A 17528-nucleotide genomic window follows, 5' to 3' on the forward strand; every position below is an offset into this window, starting at 1 on the left:
GAGTAGTGACAGATTACGAGTAGCGACAGATTACGAGTAGCGACAGATTACGAGTAGCGACAGATTACGAGTAGCGACAGATTACGAGTAGCGACAAATTACAAGCAGCGACAAATTACGAGTAGCGACAGATTACGAGTAGCAACAGATTATTACAAGCGGTGACAGATTATAAGTACCGACAGATTACGAGTAGCGACAGATTACGAGTAGCAACAGATTACGAGTAGCGACAGATTACGAGTAGCAAAAGATTACGAGTAGCGACAGATTATGAGTAGCGACTTATTACGAGTAGCGACAGATTACGAGTAGCGACAGATTACGAGTAGCGACAGATTACGAGTAGCGACAGATTATGAGTAGCGACAAATTACGAGTAGCGACAGATTACGAGTAGCGACAGATTACGAGTAGCGACAAATTACAAGCAGCGACAAATTACGAGTAGCGACAGATTACGAGTAGCAACAGATTATTATGAGCGGTGACAGATTATGAGTACCGACAGATTACGAGTAGCGACAGATTACGAGTAGCAACAGATTACGAGTAGCGACAGATTACGAGTAGCAAAAGATTATGAGTAGCGACAGATTATGAGTAGCGACAAATTACAAGCAGCGACAAATTACGAGTAGCGACAGATTACGAGTAGCAACAGATTATTATGAGCGGTGACAGATTATGAGTACCGACAGATTACGAGTAGCGACAGATTACGAGTAGCAACAGATTACGAGTAGCGACAGATTACGAGTAGCAAAAGATTATGAGTAGCGACAGATTATGAGTAGCGACTTATTACGAGTAGCGACAGATTACGAGTAGCGACAGATTACGGCTAGCGACAAATTACGAGTAGTGACAGATTACGAGTAGCGACAGATTACGAGTAGCGACAGATTATGAGTAGCGACAAATTACGAGTAGCGACAGATTACAAGTAGCGACAGATTATGAGTAGCGACAGATTACGAGTAGCAACAGATTACGAGTAGCGACAGATTACGAGTAGCAAAAGATTACGAGTAGCGACAGATTATGAGTAGCGACTTATTACGAGTAGCGACAGATTACGAGTAGCGACAGATTACGGCTAGCGACAAATTACGAGTAGTGACAGATTACGAGTAGCGACAGATTACGAGTAGCGACAGATTATGAGTAGCGACAAATTACGAGTAGCGACAGATTACGAGTAGCGACAGATTATGAGTAGCGACAAATTACAAGCAGCGACAAATTATGAGTAGCGACAGATTACGAGCAGCAACAGATTATTATGAGCGGTGACAGATTATGAGTAGCGACAGATTACGAGTAGCGACAGATTACGAGTAGCAAAAGATTACGAGTAGCGACAGATTATGAGTAGCGACTTATTACGAGTAGCGACAGATTACGAGTAGCGACAGATTACAGCTAGCGACAAATTACGAGTAGTGACAGATTACGAGTAGCGACAGATTACGAGTAGCGACAGATTACGAGTAGCGACAGATTACGAGTAGCGACAGATTACGAGTAGCGACAGATTACGAGTAGCGACAGTTTACGAGTAGCGACTTATTACGAATAGCGACAGATTACGAGTAGGGACTTATTACGAGTATCGACAAATTATGAGTAGTGACAGATTACGAGTATTGACAGATTACGAGTAGCGGCAAATTACGAATAGCGACAGATTACGAGTAGCAAAAGATTACGAGTAGCGACAGTTTACGAGTAGCAACTTATTACAAATAGCGACAAACTATGAGTAGCAACAGATTATGAGTAGCGACAGATTACGAGTTGTGACAAATTACGAGTAGCAACAGATTACGAGTAGTGACAGATTATGAGTAGCGACAGATTACGAGTAGTGACAGATTATGAGTAGTGACAGATTACGAGTAGCGACAGATTACGAGTAGCGACAGATTACGAGTAGCGACAGATTATGAGTAGTAGATGTAACTACAGAGATAGACTACATGAGCCAACTTTTGAATTACTGAAGTTGAAAATGAATATTAGAAATAACCATAGATATAATAAACCCTTATTATATCTATGGAAATGACATTTTGAAACTGATCATCCATGTCTGGGTCCAACTCGGTGCCTCAGTGATAAATTCAAGGCAGAATATAGATAATATTCAAGTGCATTCTTGACTAACTACACAGCATAGCTACATGGTTAATATAAAAAAGGTAACGAATCACTCAGATAATGTCATCATTCTTGATTAATTCTAAAACTTATTGACAGACAATTGAGAGATTGACAGCCTCAGCTTCTCAGAACAGAGTTCTGGAGTGAAAGAAAGCATGATTGCCCTTACCAGCTTTAATGTGAGCGAGGCAATGTATTACGACAGTGATAAAGTCTCCAACAAATTCAAGTCTTTCCTGTCGGATGTAGAGAAGATGGTTGTTGGCATCAAAATAGAAGGAGTTCCTGTAAGTGTTCCTTGCAAACTTTTTGTTTGCTGGTACCTGTAACCACGATGACTTCATATCACTACTCTCACCAAACAAATATGGTTATTTCAATACTGCCAGCACAGATACGTGCACTATAGACAGTCGACATGAGTCCCATTCAGCAGTTTGAGACTTGATAGAGAAACATTAGAAACTTAAACTCAGAGCTATAGAATAGCCTGTGATTTATACTCTCCGATATAAGTCACTATATTTTTAATGTTCGTGACACTGCTAAAATAGCTGCATAGTTATGAGTCATGTGACCCCAGTATCATGACCATCATGTGACCCCAGTATCATGACCATCATGTGACCGCGGTATCATCACTATCATGTGACCACAGTATCATGACTATCAGTGACCATAGTATCATGACTATCATGTGACCACAGTATCATGACCATCATGTGACCACAGTAGCATGACCATCGTGTGACCACAGTATCATGACTATCATGTGACCAAAGTATCATGACTATCATGTGACCACAGTATCATGGCCAACATGTGACCACAGTATCATGACCATCATGTGACCAAAGTATCATGACTATCATGTGACCACAGTATCATGACCATCATGTGACCACAGTATCATGACCATCATATGACCAAAGTACCATGACTATCATGTGACCACAGTATCATGACCATCATGTGACCACAGTATCATGACCATCATGTGACCACAGTATCATGACTATCATGTGACCACAGTATCATGACTATCATGTGACCACAGTATCATGACTATCATGTGACCACAGTATCATGACTATCATGTGACCACAGTATCATGACTATCATGTGACCATAGTATCATGACCAGACACAAACAAAGAACCTTTACAAATGTAAGCATTTCTTGTTCAAGCAGCAGCCATTTTTGTGTGAGAACAGCTTGAAAAGCATAGGAGTGACATAAGATAAAAAATGAAGGATTTGTATTATAAATACCTTGTGTGCGATAAGAAGAGTGATTGGCATATGCTGGCAGCGGTTTGCAATAAGCCTTGTTACAAAGCACCCAAACTTGTAAACAACGAAATTTCGAGCACTCAATTTATTCAGGTCGACTGGGACAAGTTCTGCCTCATGCGACCATTCTGCATCTTTGACATCTATATAGCCTTCACCTAATAAATACACACTTTAAACAGTAGAATTTTAACAGAAAACGCTTTTACCTTTTGAATACCTCACTTGACACTGTTATGCAGTCACTATGGTAACTGGTGAATTGAAGAAATGAATAAATGAAAAAAGAAGATAAGGTCTCACATCCAGTCTGAGTATGCCTACTGTGTAACATAACAAGTATAACATAGAAAGTATAACTTAGCAAGTATAACATAATAAGTGTAACATAATAAGTATAACATAGCAAGTATAACATAGCAAGTATAACATAGCAAGTATAACATAGCAAGTATAACATAGCAAGTATAACATAGCAAGTATAATATAGCAAATATAACATAGCAAGTATAACATAACCAGTATAACACAACAAGTATAACATAGCATGTATAACATAGCAAGTATAAGATAGCAAGTATAGCATAGCAAGTATAGCAGAATAGCAACTAATAGTATAAACAAATATTCTGCAAAATGTTTACCTCCATTTTCAGCTAAAATAAAATAGCACCAGCATATAGAATTGAATGAATGTCTAATGTATGAGTGTACACTGGAAATACAGTAATCCACTGGTGTACGAGTGTACACTGAAAATACAGTAATCCACCGGTGTATGAGTGTACACTGGAAATACAGTAAACCACAAATTATACAAATTCAGTGCATAGATTGCACAGATGAAGAAGCCTTGCAATGAGTCATTTTTTGGAATAAATAACTTTTTCTAGCAATCAAAACTTGAAAGTACATTGTGCAGATGGCAGTGTAAAGTTTGTGACGGAAAAACCTGCAAACATTATATAATAATCTATATATATAAATCTAAAAGTTTGTCGTCATCTGTTGTTGGGTTGGTCCAGCTATAGCGATTGGTATCTAATAATGATAAATCTGTATTACAGAGGATCTGATCTCGAAACCTCCCGATCACCAGGCGATTATCTAACCAATTAGGCTGAGATTAATTGCAGAGATTAATTTATTCTTAGGGCAAAACGAGTCGTTATCAGAGTTGAAATATGTATAGCACTCCGCGTTACACAATGTCACCAAAGCTTGCTCTCACGGTTCTTATTAGTAAATTTAGCAATACGGATACTACCTTACTCAAATTAGCCATTGGCATGGTGCTAGGCTAATGGAAAAAGGCAGGCAACTACATTATCTGATACCGTTTATAAGCTGTTTTTAATTCTCTTGCTACCGTAAGCCAATGTATCGGCTATCGCGGTAATAGAAGTGCAGACCGTAAGCTGAGATATCAATAAGGTTTCACTTTTCTTTTCATTTCTTTCTTCTACACATTAGCCAGACCAATCCAATTTTGTCTCCAACAAAACAACCTTGTTGCCAATCACATACAACCAATCGAAAATCTTTTTGCTCAGCAATTCCATCTCTAATTATTTTTCAAAAAGGGAAAACCAGATCGCTATCGTCATGGCAAAAAAAATTCACCGTGTTTGTTCGATGCAAAAAAAGCATCAGAAATTTTGCGAGAGTGGGATTCACTAAACAATTTTATAATTATTTTGCAGTGAATTTTGTTCTGAATAAGATACATTTTACAGTAAAACAATATCTGCATTGATTCTCAAAATATTGCATAAATACTAGCAGCGTATTGATTTTTCAAAAACCCATTGGAATTAATTTGGTCGAAATAAGCGCAGTAGTGAAAGAGTTAATAACCCTTCAATGCCAGGCATTCGGTTAGTATTCTATACAGCTAGCTATGGTATCGGAGGCGGAGAGATTTTTCAGTTACCTTTGTGACACCTACATGTACATGCATATTAATTTGTGAGATATGCTATTCATGGTTAGTAACGCTGCAACCAGCAACTCAAATTAATTGACATATATAAGTTTTTTCAGAGACATAGTTGGTGTAATCGCCCATGGGCACTTGTTCTAATTTAAATAGCATGGTGTAACCGCTCAGAGAGGCAATGACATACGAAGTGAAGATGAATATAAGCTAATGGCTTACCAGCGAGCGGCTTATGACCAATCCTAACATTTCCCTCAGCAACCGTTCTCTTCATTTCTTCTATCTTTTGATAAAGAGGGGATGCCATGAGTAATGCGGTGAGTTCGGCGTCATTCAAAGGCGCTGCCATGGCATAGCTCGTTGGCATTTCTTGCTGTGGGAGTACACTGATTTCATCGGCAGTTAAAACTTCAAAATTAGCAGCAGTGCTGGGTTGAACGTAAGCACCGGCTGAAAGGTCTGGCATTGGCTGAGGCAGCTGATCTACATGCAGACTCTCCTTGAGAGTAAGTGCCTAAAACAAAAAGCTGCAGTTGAAATAAACACAATACATACTAGTTAAGTATATTACTATATTATATACAGTATGTTCGTATTATGCTCATTAAGTTGATAATCTATATGTACTACAGTGGTAGTGATGCTCACTCAGTTGAGTTGATGATTTATGTGTATTACAGTGGTAGTAATGCTCACTCAGTTGAGTTGATAATCTATATGTATTACAGTGGTAGTAATGCTCACTCAGTTGAGTTGATAATCCATATGTATTACAGTGGTAGTAATGCTCACTCAGTTGAGTTGATAATCTATATGTATTACAGTGGTAGTAATACTCACTCAGTTGAGTTGATAATCTATATGTATTACAGTAGTAGTAGTGCTCACTCAGTTGAGTTGATAATCCATATGTATTACAGTGGTAGTAATGCTCACTCAGTTGAGTTGATAATCTATATGTATTACAGTGGTAGTAATGCTCACTCAGTTGAGTTGATAATCTATATGTATTACAGTGGTAGTAATACTCACTCAGTTGAGTTGATGATTTATGTGTATTACAGTGGTAGTGATGCTCACTCAGTTGAGTTGATAATTTATATGTATTACAGTAGTAGTAGTGCTCACTCAGTTGAGTTGATAATCTATATGTATTACAGTGGTAGTAATACTCACTCAGTTGAGTTGATAATCTATATGTATTACAGTGGTAGTAATACTCACTCAGTTGAGTTGATAATCTATATGTATTACAGTGGTAGTAATACTCACTCAGTTGAGTTGATAATCTATATGTATTACAGTGGTAGTAATACTCACTCAGTTGAGTTGATAATCTATATGTATTACAGTGGTAGTAATACTCACTCAGTTGAGTTGATAATCTATATGTATTACAGTAGTAGTAGTGCTCACTCAGTTGAGTTGATAATCTATATGTATTACAGTGGTAGTAATGTTCATTCAGCAATATAGAGTTGTTTAGCTCCTCTTTGAAATTTTGGCGGTGATTAATGATATAATTATATTTAAAATTGTCTTACGCACCGTTGTGTAGAGCTACAGTTGTTTTTTACCAACATTGTCATTCACATGCTCATGATAATATTTTTAGCATGTATTTTTATTTGCCATACTTGGTAGTTGGTAAGAGTGTTTCAGCTATTAGGCCTAAAAACTTACAGACTTCATTCAATATACTCCTTCTTACCAGCAAATCCTATCATCGTGACCACATTCGTAGCCTTTGATATTGATTCAGTTACGACCAAAAAAATGACGTCATTGATAAGTTTTGTAGCCTGATTGTTCCCTTGTTTCAGGTTTTATATTTTATATTTGTTGTCCTTTATCGCTGAGCAAGTATAACGTAGCAAGTATAACATAGCATGTATAACATAGCATGTATAACATAGCAAGTATAGCAGAATAGCAACTAATATAAACAAATATTCTGCAAAAGGTTTACCTCCATTTTCAGCTAAAATAAAATAGTATCAGAATAAAAAATTGAGTGAATGTTTGGTGTATGAGTGTACACTGGAAATACAGTAATCCACTGGTGTATGAGTGTACACAGGAAATACAGTAATCCACCGGTGTATGAGTGTACACAGGAAATACAGTAATCCACTGGTGTATGAGTGTACACAGAAAATACAGTAAACCACCGGTGTATGAGTGTACACAGGAAATGCAGTAATCCACAAATAATACAAATTCAGTACGAAAATCACACAGATGAAGAGGTCTTACAATGAGTCATTATTTGGAATAAACAACTTTTGCTAGCAACCAGAACTTGAAGATGCAATGCGCAGATGGCTATGTGATGGCTATGTGATGGCTATGTGATGGCTATGTGATGGCTATGTGATGGCTATGTGATGGCTATGTGATGGCTATGTGATGGCTATGTGATGGCTATGTGATGGCTATGTGATGGCTATGTGATGGCTATGTGATGGCTATGTGATGGCTATGTGATGGCTATGTGATGGCTATGTGATGGCTATGTGATGGCTATGTGATGGCTATGTGATGGCTATGTGATGGCTATGTGATGGCTATGTGATGGCTATGTGATGGCTATGTGATGGCTATGTGATGGCTATGTGATGGCTATGTGATGGCTATGTGATGGCTATGTGATGGCTATGTGATGGCTATGTGATGGCTATGTGATGGCTATGTGATGGCTATGTGATGGCTATGTGATGGCTATGTGATGGCTATGTGATGGCTATGTGATGGCTATGTGATGGCTATGTGATGTTTGTGACAGAAAAAACTGCTGACATCAAATAATAATCTATACATGTAAATCTCAAAGTTTGTCATCATCTGTCATTTAGTCTATCTAGCTATATAGCTATCTAGCTATATAGCTATCTAGCTATAGTGATTGGTATCTAGCAATGACCAAACTGTATCGCTAAGGATTTGATCGCGGAACCACCCGATCACCAAGCGATTAGCTAGCCAATTAAGCTATGGAATGGATTCATAAAGCAATATGGGTCATTATCAGAGTCATAGCTGAGTTATAAGCTGAGTACAAAGGTCACCGAGTTTAAAATACGTGTAACCTAGATCCTTCCCTAGCATACTACTGTTACAGTAGTTGTTATCATTGCATGCAAAAGAGAGTCATGAGAGAGTCATGAGAGAGTCATGAGAGAGTCATGAGAGAGTCATGAGAGAGTCATGAGAGCGCATGTAAACGCAACTCACCTCATCTGATTTCATATTGATCAGTTCACTCTCCTTCTTCTCTTCAAACTCTTTCAGTCTGGCAGCCGAGTCCTCAGCTAGAGCTTTTTGAGCCTTTTTCAGTTTCTCTCTCTTCCTCTTTTCTAAACGCTCCTATCAAACAGGTGAGGAAGTCGACGAATAGTTTAGACAAAGTGACCATACACACTACTTGAGGGTAATGTAGGCTTGTGAAGGCCATATGTTTAGTAATGCAGGCTTGTGAAGGCCATATGTCTAGCAATGTAGGCTTGTGAAGGCCATATGTCTAGTAATGTAGGCTTGTGAAGGCCATATGACTAGTAATGTAGGCTTGTGAAGGCCATATGTCTAGTAATGTAGGCTTGTGAAGGCCATATGTCTAATGATGTAGGCTTGTGAAGGCCATATGTCTAGTAATGTAGGCTTGTGAAGGCCATATGTCTAGTAATATAGGCTTGTGAAGGCCATATGTCTAAGAAAGTGTTAAATGGAAAAGGTTCGGTAACTAGCAATTCACATTTATTAATTAAACAAAATAGAAACAAGTAAAAGTAAACAGTACTTGTGAAGCCATTATTATTATTACTAATAACTGCAAAGGCCTTACTTGTAGATGACTCTCCATCCTCAGCTTATCCGCATCTATCTTGTTAACAAGTTTTTCCAAGTTCTTGTTGTGCTCGTCGAGCAGACGTTCTTGCTCATCTTTGCTAGCGCCCTCTTGTGAGGCCTTGCTGATATCGCCCTTTATCTTTTCTCTCTGTTTTCGAATCAGCTCATCCTTGCGTTGTTTGAGCTCCTCAATGCTTCTCTCTTGTTTTGCCTTCTCATTTTCTGTCTCCCTCTCTAACTGTTTCTCGTAGTCTTTCAACTGGCTCGCTAATCGCCTCTTCTCTTCTTCCTCGTACTCTATCAGCAGATGAGAAAAGAAGTTACCATTACTGCCTGTAATCACTTGCTCACACAGATTTGTCAGAAATAGCCCATGCTCAGCAGGTCAGGGAGTAGTTCACTCTCTCTAATATATGAGGGGTATATGTATGCACATGTATTTATCAATTGTACTCAAACCTAGTTAGGTCACAGAGCAAGTCTCTATGGAAACTCAGTCTGAAAAACTCAGTCTTGAAAAACAACATCAGAAGAATCGTCTGTCTCTCATTGTTTAAAAATAAAAGTACTCCCACATGCATTTGTATAAAAAATAACAAAAATCACACATTTTCTGAGGCGATGATGTACTACTACCGTTGTAGTTTGCTTGTGCAGTTTAGAGTTGTCTGCTCACATGGGTTTAGTGCTTAGTCAGACAACCCTTCAATTGAGATCTGTTTTCTAAGAGCTGCATATGGTAATACGAAGAATTTTTAAGCTATGCGTGTTCAACTATGAGTGGCTTTATAGAGAAATTTTATCTCGGTGTTCATTTTAACAAAATCTATGTTAAGATTATACTAAACATTTAATCTGTGACTATATGGGTCTACAAATTACTCAAGCCACACAAAGTTAAGTTTAAAAGCTGCAATAATTTAAAAAACAACTTAGCAACACCAGGTATAACTTTTTAGTATGTGTATGGCCCATGAACACTGCACAAAAAGGAAACCATAGCGTGAGATTTGATGACCCCGCATTATATACCTTGATGCTCTTTCAGCTGCTCCTCATTCTTTTCTTGTTGCTGTCTCTCCAGTTTGTTCTTAACCTCCGCGAGCTGTCCTGCAGCCTGTGACATTTGTTCGACTGAGTGGTGTTCGGGTGAGTACTCTCTCAGGGTGTCAGCCATTTCCTGTTGCAGATAAAAAGCAGTATTTCAATGCCGTCTGATTTAGTTTCATAAAGACACCTAAGAGCGAACTGAAAGATCAAAGAGCGCGTTAAGATGTATAAGTATGAGCCAAGACGTAAAAGAGCAGGCCAATTTATAAAAGCGCGAAGTGAAACTTAATCTTAAGAGCACAGGCTAAAGTGTAAGTTTCAAAGCTAAGAGTTGAGAATACAATTTAGGCTGAAAAAGACCAGGCATGATGTAAAAGAACAGGCTAAACCTAGAGTTGAACTGAAAAATTTTGAGTTGTCTTTTACCTTATAATGCTTCTCCTTAAGGTCAAGTTTAGCTCTGGCATATCGAACCTCCCAGTCGGAAAGGGCGTTCTTTTCTAATTTCCTCTGTTCATCTGCCAGCTCTCTGTCTAATGCTGACAGCTCAATTTGCTGTTGATTGAGCAGATCTGTACGCCTCTGGTGCAGTTCTTCAGGACTCAGGCCTTCCTTCTATAAATCATGAATCAAATTAAAAAATGTCACAACAAAATAGAGTTGTGCTAAGCGTAGTCAGGAATATTTATCTCATAAAAACTTGCAGCATACTTGATAGTTTAGAGTACAGCAGCAAACCAATTTCTGGTCAAGATTAATAATACTCCTAACAGATGACATTAGTTATATGATGGTACATAATATACAATTATGTGCCGTCTGTTTACCATTATATAACTAATGCTGCCTGTCTACCACAATATAACTAATGCTGTCTGTTACCACAATGTAGCTAATGCTGCCTGTTTACCACTATATAACTAATGCTGTCTGTTTACCACTATATAACTAATGTTGTCTGTTTACCACTATATAACTAATGCTGCCTGTCTACCACTATATAACTAATGCTGTCTGTCTACCACAATATAACTAATGCTGTCTGTTACCAAAATGTAACTAATGCTGCCTGTTTACCACTATATAACTAATGTTGTCTGTCTACCACAATATAACTAATGCTGTCTGTTTACCACTATATAACTAATGCTGTCTGTCTACCACTATATAACTAATGCTGTCTGTTACCACAATGTAGCTAATGCTGCCTGTTTACCACTATATAACTAATGCTGCCTGTTTACCACTATATAACTAATGCTGCCTGTCTACCACAATATAACTAATGATGCCTGCTTGCCATTCTATAATATATATAATATATTAAATAATTATAATATATTATAATGAGATGTTTACCAAAATGCTTTGAAGTTCTTTCTCATGCTTCATGTTGAGCTCACTGCTTTTCTTGTTGTACTTGTCATGCAGCTTAAATATAGCGTCGTCAACCATTAGTTTCTTGAGTGCAGCATACTCATTATCTGTATCTTTCTCCTCAGCAGCGTGTCTTGCAGCGAGTACAGACTGGACTACCTTGTCACTATCTTCCACCCCATTCTCTTGAATTCCATTTCTGATTGCAATTCTTTCTGCCTCTTGAGCCTGAATTAGATCTGAGTACATGAATCCAAAGGGCTGGTGTCTCTGCTTTATCTTATTAAAAGTTGTTAGAGTTTGCAAAAGACAGTCGGTGGTAAAACACAGCACAGGAGCGTAACAGGAGCGTAACAGGAGCGTATACATACTTATAGCATACTAGACAATAGAAATGAGGCAAAAATGCAAAGACGTGACTCCCATTTTATCTGCTACGGCCGAAATGCACTCTAAAGGAGCACCCTCACTACACATTCATCATAAAACTTAACACTGTTTGCTTCACCTGAGCTAGTTTAATTTCATCCAACTCCTTCTTCTGGGTCAACCACTCCGTGGTCATCTCCATATCTTGCTTTCGCTTGAGCTCATCCATGCGGCGCTTCTTTTTGGCAGCAAGTTTATCTCTAATGGAAAGCTGCTGACGTATGTATTCATGTTCAAGCTTGTCTGCTAGCAGTTGTAATTCATGGTCGTGGCTCTCTAGCAACTAAAAATTAGAGAAAGAGCTTAGCAAGAGAGACAATACAAGTACCTCAACCTGTCAACTCAACGCGCCGACTCAACTCATTAACTCAATTCGCCGACTCAGCTCATTGACTCAACTCATCAACTCAACACGCCGAATAAACTTGTCAAATTAAATCATCAAATCAAATCATCAAATTAAATCATCAAATCATCTTATGAAAACAAATCATCAAAACAAACTGTCTCACACCTGAACTTGTTAACTCAAATTATCAATTCAAATTAACTCATCAACTCAAATTCATCTCATCAACTTATCAACTCACCAATTCATCTACTCAAAAAGTACAAGAACAATTAAAAACAAAAACATTAATGGAAGAAATAGGAGACAAAGAGCATACAGCGTCCATTTGCTCTTTAGTAAGGTCAGGCCTAGCTCTGATCTCTGCAGCCTGCTTATTCTTCTTTTCAGTGATAGCCTGATCTAGACTCTGCTCAAACTGCTTTTTCATCTCAGCTTCAGCGTTCTTGACCTCTTTGTCTGCTTCTTGTTGCGTTGACTGTAGTTGTTCTTTTTGACGCTGCTTCATCTGCTCTTTGGTCTTTTCTTGCTCTTTACGTAGTGCCTGCTCCTCAGCAGAGGCTCCATACTCTACAGCTGGAACCTTGAACGTGTCATCATAGTCTGACTGTATACCTGCCTTCTGGTTCATTTGCTTAGCCTGTGAAACACACAATTCATAGTTAACTACCATTATATCATCAACATAACAACCTAATTACAAGGTATATTAGTAGTTATACTACAAGGTATATTACAAGGTATATTGGCTAGTTCAGGTAGACATTCAACGCCAATTTGGTTTATGTATTACAGCAGTGTTTAGGAATTTGCAACCTTTAACAATGTATTAGTAATTGATTGTTATATTAAGTTGCCACCAAAATTTGAGAACCTGCGCACTTTACGTTATACGGAAATGTTTTCTGTAGTACAAAGCAAAAGCTTTACATAAATTCCTTATGTTATGTAGAATTTATGTTATAAGAGGTATATGTTATCGGAGGTATGCGTTATCGGATGTATACGTTATAGGAGCGCCAACTGTATATAAAGCGTTTTCATACTTTTGGTCGATTAAATTAGTAAAAACACTTTGCCTCAAAGTGTTGAGCATTTATGAAACAGTCGAACACATTTTAGCCAAAACGTAAAATTTGGTAAAAAATATTTTATCTTTGAAAAGTAGTGTAAGTGATGTTTATTGGAATTGCAGTCGTAACCATGAACAAACCCTAACTAGCATTAACCAATCAACTACAACTAACAAAAAAGCTTATTTTGTGTTAACTGTTAAACCAAAGAATTTATAGTTTAACTTGAGGCTAAGACCACCAGTTTACAAACAGTCTATCCAGTCTATTCTAAGAACAGTATTTGCTAATTATTATCACTGCAATTGGCTGGTGTGCTGTGTCCTTTTTTAAATTCTACTAGATTCATACACCATGAGTGATCAATTTGATGCATAATACAACTAAGAAAATTTGACAAGCACTAAACAGGTATTTCCTTCCTAAACTGCAAAGCTGATATTTAGCAACTACTTGAATCACGATTTGAAGTTTCAATAGTTCGTTAGATCTAGAACAGGAAATTCAAGTGATTACATTTAGAAGAGATGCACTAAACATAACAGACTCGCCTGTTGATCAAGGAATCGCTGGGCTGCTTCTTCCTCATTTCTCCGCTGAGCACCCTTTAGCTTCCTCTCTCGTCTCGCAGCCAGTTTCAATTCTAGATCATTCTTCTGTCGCTCGGTCTCATAGCTGAGCTCTAGTTTGAGTGCATCACAGTCTTTCCTGTGCTGTTCTAAGATCCTGCGTCTGGCCACCTCATCTACTTCTTCCGAGTTTTGAGTCAACTGCAAAGCAAAAGGTTGTGCTAAATATTTAACTGTATTTCGTATAAGAATATAGTTTAACACTAACTAATATCATAAAAACTGAGAATGGCTAGAGAGAGTAATGATGGTGAAGGAAGGTGAAGAAGCAATGATAATGACTATTCAGCAAATATTAATAAAAACTGCCAAAACTATGACCATCAGTAACATAAAAATATATCTGCTGAAAATATATTTTTCCACAGCTAAGAGCAGTTCTAAAGTTTCCTGGAGATTTTTCCAATTAGAGAGCGTAAACAATTACAAAAATAAATGAATTATAAAAAAGTGGTAATCATTTGCAAAATGGGCAATACTTAAGAAAATATTCACATCCTAATAAACAAAGGTAATAGAAGAATATTTATTTCATGGTTTGTTAAAAACAGTCGTGAAACGATTGTTTTAAAGGAGTAAACACGTTTGTTGAAAACTACTACAAAACATAACCTTTACTTTAATCCGTAGCGAGCTCTTCAAAGAATAAGCTTTAGTCATGTAGGTCAATCAAAAGAAATATGGATAAAGATAATATAACTATGTAGGTCGCTATAAATGAGGCTAGATGATATGAGATAAACAATATTACTAGCAAAGTTATTTTATAGTGGATGTTTTAATAGAACTTTATTTAGGATTTAATATTAATAAAAACAAATATTATTATCTATATAATTGTAGAAAGTCTGTTATCAAACCTAATCCCTTAAATATGCAATGCTATGGAATTTAAGCTGACACGTGCTACTACCTGCCAATACCAACCATACCATACTGCTATTGAAATATTTACAAAGTCGGTAAATTTCATTTTCACTCAATTTCTCAAAACTTTTTATCACCCATATTTAAATATTATTTAAACAAAACATATAATAATTTAAATTTACGCAAAATATTAAAACAGTCTAATTTTTGATTTGTATAAATATATATAATGGTATGAGAGCATGTGTTACATTAGAAAGATACTACAATATGCTAAAGATGCTATCGAGACCCTACAACGTAAAACTTGACAATCAGTTGATACCTTGTTGAGAATGTCTTTGTGTGCTTCTGTTACCAAGGCAACCTTTTCACCATTGATCATATGATGGAGTTTGCACTCAGCTGTCAGCAACTCATCATCGAACTGAGACTGTTTGTTGTCAAGCTGCGTTTGTTGCCTCTTCTGTAGCTCTTTAAGGCATTCTTCAGCTTCTTCATGGCTTCCCCGCTGTAGGAGCAACTGTGAGAGTTCCATTTTCTCTTGTTCTTGAGCATCATTCATCTCATCTATAATCTGCAAGCATTGCATTGCAACGCACCTGTTAAGACTCAATGCAACCACATATCCACTATAATCTGCAAGCATTGCATTACAGCGCACCTGTTAAGACTCAATGCAACCACATATCCACTATAATCTGCAAGCATTGCATTACAGCGCACCTGTTAAGACTCAATGCAACCACATATCCACTATAATCTGCAAGCATTGCATTACAGCGCACCTGTTAAGACTCAATGCAACCACATATCCACTATAATCTGCAAGCATTGCATTACAGCGCACCTGTTAAAACTCAACGCAACCACATGGTGCAACCACATATCCACTTTGGTGTGAATTCAGCCTAATAAAAGAATTACTATTAGAATAAAGAACATGGAAAATGAGGAGTGTTTGATGATTTAATATTTTCATTGAGGTATACTAGTGAATACTAGTGAATAGAGCAACTCTACTTTTTAATGGCTCTGTTGGTATATGCATATGTACATGCTGATTAGCATCACTGAAAACACAATGTTTATATACACACATTTTGCAACAAAGGCCGGTAGTGATGGCAAATCAATTTAGAGTTGTCTTACCTTTCGCCTTCTGTCGCTCATCCTGGCCTTCAATTGCATCAGCTGTTTTTGTTCCTTCATATCGAGCTTCTTTTCGATGCTATTCTCTACATTCTCAATATCTTGAACAGCCTGGTCTTTGCTCACGGGAGTTATGAGCCCCTGATCTTCCATCACTTCCTGCCCAGTCATAGTAAACGATGTAGTCTTGTTTTAAATTTTCAGAGCCATTAGGGGTAAATATAAAACTAGACACTGTCTCAAGAAAATTATGTAAATCAAGCAGCAATTACAGTACGATAAGCATCAAATTTTTGCTCATAAACCTATCAAAGGCAACAAAGATATACAAAAGAACAATCCAGCAGAGACAAATATTCAATTCATAGAGCATTGATTGCCTCAACAGTGACTTGGTTATTCAGCCTTAACAGTTAAAATGAAGTTGCTTTTAGCTTCTCTACGCCAAAGAGATATATATGACAAAATATTGAAAAAATATCAATTGAGAAAGAAGGCATTATCTAACATGTATTATCTACCATTATCTACGAAAGGAGGCATTACTCTTAAAGATGTCAGACCACTACAATAACTGCTCTGTCTATGGCCAATGGATAAACAAAATAAAACATTTTAGCAGACACTGAGTATAGCACTGTTTTAAGGTAACTGTTTGGATACCGTAGCCTTAAACCATTAAAATATTTCAAAAGATCAAGAGCTAAGGCTTTCTGATGGTGCATCCCCATTCACCAACTGAAGTACTGCCAATGAACCCCACCTGCCTTACTTATTTGCATAGCTTCCTGTACTCCAAAACAAAAACTGTAACACTTTTACCACAATTGTGTGAGGTATGCAATTGGAATTCAAGCGCACCTCATTCACTCTAACCATGTAAACGATACATAGAGACATTTGATAGCATCTCTAGAAAGTGACCAGTGAGTTCACCTCAAATAGAGGCATCATCTCCATCCTCAATTCTACCCAGTAAAATCTCAATTAATACTTTTAGAGCTTTTCCAGTTGAACTTACCAGTTGGGCTTTAATGTTCTCAGAGAGTTTGGCTCGCTCGTCCTGTGACTCAGCCTCATCGATTCTGCTTTCCTCTTGCAGCTGCTCACTGCGCTGGTCATTGAGAGCCTTCTGGTGCTCAGCGGAGTGCCGAGCTATGATGTCACTGGCAGTATTTGCCCCTTTAGTAAATGTAAACAAACACATACAACTGACTCGCTCATACCATCAGTCAGCTGTGAGCTGCTCAGGCAGATCATGGTCACAAGGTCAAGGTAATGTTGAAATAAGCTGTGCATTGTGATAATTTAAACTCTGACCTTTATTGACCCTTTCGCTTGAAGCAGACTAGCTA

The 17528-nt window shown here is 37.6% G+C and overlaps 1 protein-coding gene across 1 annotated transcript in view; it reads right to left on the reverse strand.

The window, feature by feature from the left end:
• Window positions 1-17528, reverse strand: part of LOC137386781 (uncharacterized) — a 168532-nt gene that overhangs the window by 4311 nt on the left and 146693 nt on the right. Inside the window, 14 exon segments of the mRNA XM_068072928.1 lie at window positions 2336-2489; window positions 3439-3617; window positions 5618-5912; window positions 8633-8764; window positions 9240-9541; window positions 10277-10424; window positions 10721-10909; window positions 11654-11899; window positions 12180-12383; window positions 12769-13089; window positions 14074-14292; window positions 15347-15598; window positions 16174-16332; window positions 17195-17355. Coding sequence (XP_067929029.1) covers window positions 2336-2489; window positions 3439-3617; window positions 5618-5912; window positions 8633-8764; window positions 9240-9541; window positions 10277-10424; window positions 10721-10909; window positions 11654-11899; window positions 12180-12383; window positions 12769-13089; window positions 14074-14292; window positions 15347-15598; window positions 16174-16332; window positions 17195-17355 — 2961 coding nt within the window.

Source organism: Watersipora subatra, chromosome 1 (assembly GCF_963576615.1).
Source record: "Watersipora subatra chromosome 1, tzWatSuba1.1, whole genome shotgun sequence".
Taxonomy (NCBI): domain Eukaryota; kingdom Metazoa; phylum Bryozoa; class Gymnolaemata; order Cheilostomatida; family Watersiporidae; genus Watersipora; species Watersipora subatra.